The sequence below is a fragment of the Rhea americana genome, unplaced genomic scaffold (assembly GCF_003343005.1).
Source record: "Rhea americana isolate MKP2758 unplaced genomic scaffold, rheAme1 scaffold_104, whole genome shotgun sequence".
Classification (NCBI taxonomy): Eukaryota; Metazoa; Chordata; class Aves; order Rheiformes; family Rheidae; genus Rhea; species Rhea americana.
Window position 1 is genome coordinate 403547 of NW_028185084.1, and position 5970 is coordinate 409516.

Sequence of the window (5970 nt, forward strand, 5' to 3'; positions counted from 1 at the left end):
GGGGGCCGAGGGGCCGGCGGGGCCCCCGCCCTGGGGCGAGACCACCTGGATCTACCACGACGGCGAGGACACCAAGATGATCGTGGGCGAGGAGAAGAAGTTCCTGCTGCCCTTCTGGCTGCAGGTCATCTTCATCTCGCTCCTGCTCTGCCTCTCGGGCATGTTCAGTGGCCTCAACCTGGGCCTCATGGCGCTGGACCCCATGGAGCTGCGCATCGTGCAGAACTGCGGCACGGACAAGGAGAAGAACTACGCCAAGCGCATCGAGCCCGTGCGCCGCCAGGGCAACTACCTGCTCTGCTCCCTCTTGTTGGGCAATGTCCTGGTCAACACTACACTCACCATCCTGCTGGATGACATTGCTGGCTCTGGGCTGGTGGCCGTGGTGGTCTCCACCATCGGTATCGTCATCTTCGGCGAGATCGTGCCGCAGGCCATTTGTTCTCGGCACGGCCTGGCCGTGGGCGCCAACACCATCTTCCTCACCAAGTTTTTCATGATGATGACCTTCCCGGCCTCCTACCCAGTCAGCAAGCTGCTGGACTGCGTCCTGGGCCAGGAGATCGGCACGGTCTATAACCGTGAGAAGTTGCTGGAGATGCTGCGGGTCACCGACCCTTATAATGACCTAGTCAAAGAGGAGCTCAACATTATCCAAGGAGCCCTGGAGCTGCGCACCAAGACAGTGGAGGATGTGATGACTCCACTCCGAGACTGCTTCATGATYGCTGCTGAGGCTGTGCTCGACTTCAACACTATGTCTGAGATCATGGAGAGCGGTTATACCCGCATCCCCGTCTTTGAGGGTGACCGCTCCAACATTGTGGACCTCCTCTTCGTTAAGGACCTGGCTTTCGTGGACCCTGATGACTGCACTCCGCTCAAGACCATCACCCGGTTCTACAACCATCCGCTGCATTTTGTCTTCAATGACACCAAGCTTGATGCCATGCTGGAGGAGTTCAAGAAAGGTGGGACTTGCTTGTGATAGGGGTATGGGGGGAGGTTTGGGTCAGTGAGTGTGAGCATCCACCTTCCCACTGTGAGCTGGCGTGGGGGACAAGGAGGCTTTCCAGGTATGCTCCTCTGTGTTCCCAGAGGGATTTGGGAAGGTGCRCTCAGTTCGGAGAGTGGCCTCTGTTTAGGAGTGTGTCACATCTGCCAGTTCCCTGACTCAGAAGGCTGGTACAGGACTGGGAGATGGTATGTGCGCTCTTCCGCTTTTTCCCACTGTTCTGGAGGGATGTATGTGTGTATGCTGATGTGAATCTGCACTCACTACTTGGCAGTGTCCGCTCTGCTGCTTCAGCTGGCCTGACAGTAAGGAGCGGGTGGGCTGCTCTTGTAGGTCACTTGTATCTTTCAGGCTTAGTGTGCACACACGTGCTGAGATAAACAAGGCTTTTTAACTCCATTCATAGGCTCAGCTGGGTGATTTCCATTCCCMGCTTGTGTTCCAAGTATTTTGATTGACACTTTGGTCTTGTAGCTTGTAAATAGTTTCAGGGTGCTTCTTATGCGTGAGTCTGAAAATATATTTGAGCATGTTTGTTAGTGCTGCACTTCAGGATTACAGATCTTTTTACCCAGGTTTCCCTCTACCGTGACGATCAGAGGCTGAGCTGTGTGAAGACATGATCCTTTYTACCTCTCACTGGCATAGCAGGCATATTAGTTGCCTCCAGAACAGGGCTGCAGCTTTGCAGCCTCATCTTAATTTTGGAGATAGACCTGACAAGTGCATCTTAATTCCTGTTATAAGCCATTGTTTATAGGTAAATAAAAAACTGTTGGTTTTTTGTGGGTTTTTTGTTTGTTTGCTTTTTTTGTTCTTCCTTTCAAGCCCAGTAACTGTGCAGGCTGCATATCCTGTGCAGGAAAGTACTCTCAAAGAAACAGCAAATGAAATTTCAGACGGATGGGATATTTGTGTACTGCCGTGCTGGAAAATTGAAGGTAATGCGAGYGCCATGGAGCTGATCATATCCTCGGAGTTCTGATCAAAGTACTACTGAACAGCTCAGTCCCTGGGAGATAACCTGACTGAAAGAGGAGATCTTTACAGCTGCATTGACACCACAGTGAGGCTAATAGGGAATATTTGAGTTAACCTTTTATCAGCTGCAAAAGTTATCTTGAGTAGAACTTTGTAAATTGCTCTTACAGTCTTTCTAGGTAATAAACTCTACCATTTAAATTTCCATGTACTATTTGATCCACACGCTGAGCTTTGACAGCGTGGTACTTGATCTGTTCCTTCTCGTTTAACGCAGTTTCTGTGATTATTCCATCGGTTTCATGATCTCTGTTTCATCTTCACAGATAAAAGCAAACATGCTCCTGCTTTTACTGACTATACTAGAGCAGCAAGTGTTTTGTTTAACTCTTTCCATCCCTGCGTAGAGATGGGGAATTCTTACTCAGGTKCAGAGCTGTTGAATGAGAGATGGGACAGCGCCTAATCTGTGGGTTTTATGCTACAGAATCTGCAGCTCGGATCTGAAATTATGTCACTTAACTGTTGACTGGTTAAGGTAAATTTTGCCTCTTGTGCAGGTATACTGTTCCCCCCCCAGTTGTTCGGACTCAAGAGGATAGCGTACCTGTGCGCTTCACCTCTAGCAAGTTTGTGTTTTTCTTGTTTTGTTTGTAGAAATATGCCTGAAGGAGTGAGTTATGTTGGATGCTTTATTTTCCCTCTCCRAAGGAGATGAAACAGTCCTGTCTGTTAATGCAGGAGTCCTTTTATTTAACTGTGGGGAAAACTAGGTATTCGTTTTAATCCTGTGTATGTGGCTGAGCCAAAAACTGCTTTTTACAAAAGTTTTTGAAACTTTTGCTTAAAATATGCTTCTCAAATTCTTTTGGGTCCCTTGAAAGATAACTTTCCCTGGTAGTTGGAGGACTTCCCTTGTCTGCACCAGGAAACTTTCCATGAAGACAAGTCTAGGATGACTTCCTCTTGTGTGTTTTCCCTCCTGAAATAACTCTTTCCCTCCCCCCCCACCGGAATAGTCCCTGTGAAAGTGAACTRATTCAGGACAACTTGATCTCCAGAGTTTACTTCAGAATAGCYGTGCTGGATGGCTTGTATTGACAAGACCTGATGGTAGGACCAGCTTTGTCCTAACCAGTTTCTCTTTAAAAGCGCAGATATGGTGGAAGTAAATGCCTTCCTTTGTGTCTTTTGAAATGACTGACTGATAGCTTATTTGATCTGGCATAGCTCAGTGTCTTTTGCAAGAGTTCTTCAAACTGTCTCCTTCAGAGCAACCTTGCCAAATTTCCATAAGAATGTATAAATTAAGGGAGAGAACTGAATTGCATGTTGTTCTCCACTATGGTGTTAAAAATAAATAAGCTTACTGTTTTTAATCATTCCTTTACCACCCCCACATTGGTCTTCCACCACAGTGGACTTGCTTGACGAGCTTTGTGCATGTTTCTTCCCCCACCTGGGTCCCTACTACCACAGTTCAGTGCAATGAGCAGCTAATGGCACAGTGCTGCTGTCAACTGAATAGTTTAAATCATTTAAAGAGGCCTGTTCTCTGAGAAGTTTAAAATTAGCTGGGTGCAGGGGTTTGAAGCTCACTTTTTGGGCAGGAACAAAGTATTCTCAACCCAAGCTTAGAATCAAGACTTACAAGGAGATGATTAAAAGCCAAATATTGCAGGATATAAGTACTTGGACTGTTGCGGAAGATAAAACTGGTGGTTCTGTATTTTCTTCTGGTGTTTAGGCTGAACAGTTGAAGGATTTGTTTGTGAGCCTGTTCATTGTTGTTCTTTGCCCACAATTACAAAATAAAAATCTGTTTCACTTCTGTGCTCCCAGGCAAGAAATTTGAAGTTGGAGAGCATGCTGCAGCATATTTCCCTCCCTTCTTGCTTAAATCTCTTAAAATATGAGTAAACATGACTCCTGAGGAGTCTGCAAAAAAGCTTGTCTTATAAAAAGCCTTATTTCAAAATAAATTAATAAAGAGCTTCTGGAAGTGGGACAGTTTTCTAGGTCTTTCAATAGACCCTGAATTTCTACCAATATTGTCAAATCTTCTTACCTACAAATTGTGCGGAGTAGGTTTTAGCTTTCTTGAATTCAACTCATGTTCAATAATGCAAAGAGGTATAAGGTACTCTTTATTTTAGTCTAAGAAACGACCTGCCTGACTTGCTGAGCACAAAGGTAGATCTCGTCTGAAATAAGTCCACTCCCAGGTAATCTGACGTTGGCTGTTGCTGTAAAGAGGAGTAAGCGTAATCTCTTCCAGGATCTGATTGTGTCCTGGCTCCTAAGCTGCTGCAGGGAGTGAATGAGTAACAAAGTCTTTCTAAAAATAAAGAAGCTGGTGTATTGTCTCCCCTTGTCTCCTTTCCCCTGTTGACAAGTGTGTGGGCTTTTTTTTATGACAGTCTTCCTAGGTCTGCTCAAATGCTCTCTGGCACTTGCTCTTGGTGTTTTTCACTGGCCGATCTCCACATGTGTGATCCTAAATCCAAAGTGTTCTATTTCTAGCTCCCTGCATGCCAGAGCTACAAGAATTCAGCTTGAAAAGCATTGTGTTGTAATACTAATATTTTAAGATTGGCCCACATACTATGAACCATTGTATGGCTGCTTTCCTGGTGGCCTGGACAGCTTTGGAATGCAGGAATTTCTCAATCGGAGTTCTGCTTATCTGTTGCACTTGCAGATCCGGGGACTTTGAGTCATACGTTTTGATCTTATTTTTATCTGTCCCCACTATTATGTTATACTGAAGATCAGAGTTAATAACTTGTTACAGAGAAGTCATGGTAACGGTGTTCAGCAGTTCTGAGATCTGATTTTCTGAATCACATGGCAACCTTGAGAAAACTACTGTGTTTTTTTTTTCCACTAAAATCACTGTCAATTGGACCTTAAAGATTTTTCTTACCTGAAAACCTTGTCTGATTTCATACGATGAACTTCTCTGTGCTCTGCTGATCTTACGTTGTCTTTCTTTTGAGAGTGTGTACTTGGCTATATTTGCTTTAGATAGAAGACCTTTAGGAAAGCTTGCTTTCTTTATAATTCCTCCTCTCCCTACAAAGAAAACAGAGGCCCAACAACCTAAAACTAAACAGCCTTATTTTTGAGGGGAGCAAAGAAGAATACTATTTACTCCTCTGAGCATGCAGATCCCCTTCTTGAAGTGAGTAGGATAGTTAGTGATTGGTAAACTGGGAATCCACAGCTCTGCATTATTGTTGTTCTGGTCTGATTTTTCCCTCTGATACAGCTCAAAGCCAAATTTGTAAGTGGTTTCTTTCCTGGTCCCTTGAAGGTTATGTAAGTTCCCATCCTGCTGAGTCTACATCCGAACTTTCCATGAGTGACCTTTGAATGCTAATTTTCTTCTAGTGCATCTGATCGATAGTCAGTCTCCTAAGCCATTTTTCTATTTAGGTTTGTAATTGCAGCATTGCAAGAAACTGGAAGAAACTACGTAAATCCCTTTGGAGATTATTGAAGAACTCCTCCTTGTAAGACAATGTTGTTTTCAAGGCTGCTTGGCTAATAAAAAGGGTCTCCTCTGGTTTCTTCCGGGAAGATTCACATAAAGGGAAATAATGCTGAGGTCTAGCATGGGCAATCTTTTTGGAAGAAGAGAGTAGGGGAATGGTAGATGGGAGGGAATTTGCCACCAAGATATAGAAGATTTTGTTCCCCGAACAAGAATCGCATGATGCAAGGAGGTGCCACATGAGAAAGTGTGCCTAGTGGCATAGTACCCGCAGGTGCTGTGCTGCCAAGAGCTTTGCTGGCCTTGCAGAGCTCGTTGAGGATGTGTGCTCATTCCACTGGAGAGGAGAGAGGAAAGGATGTGGGTTATTGCAGATAGCCCTCGTGCTGGTATGCTGAGGGCGAGGTGTCAAGGGGAAAGCATGGGAGAACAGCTCCAGTTCTTTTAGGCTCCCTGCTGGGAAACTTCTTTTCTTTTC

The 5970-nt window shown here is 45.1% G+C and overlaps 1 protein-coding gene across 1 annotated transcript in view; it reads left to right on the forward strand.

The window, feature by feature from the left end:
* The first annotated feature begins 6 nt into the window (after positions 1-6).
* The window catches only part of CNNM2 (cyclin and CBS domain divalent metal cation transport mediator 2), a 130453-nt gene continuing 124489 nt past the window's right edge, over positions 7-5970 (forward strand). The window contains exon 1 of the mRNA XM_085307677.1: positions 7-971. Coding sequence (XP_085163803.1) covers positions 77-971 — 895 coding nt within the window. The 5' untranslated portion in view covers positions 7-76. The remainder of the gene's footprint in view (positions 972-5970) is intronic.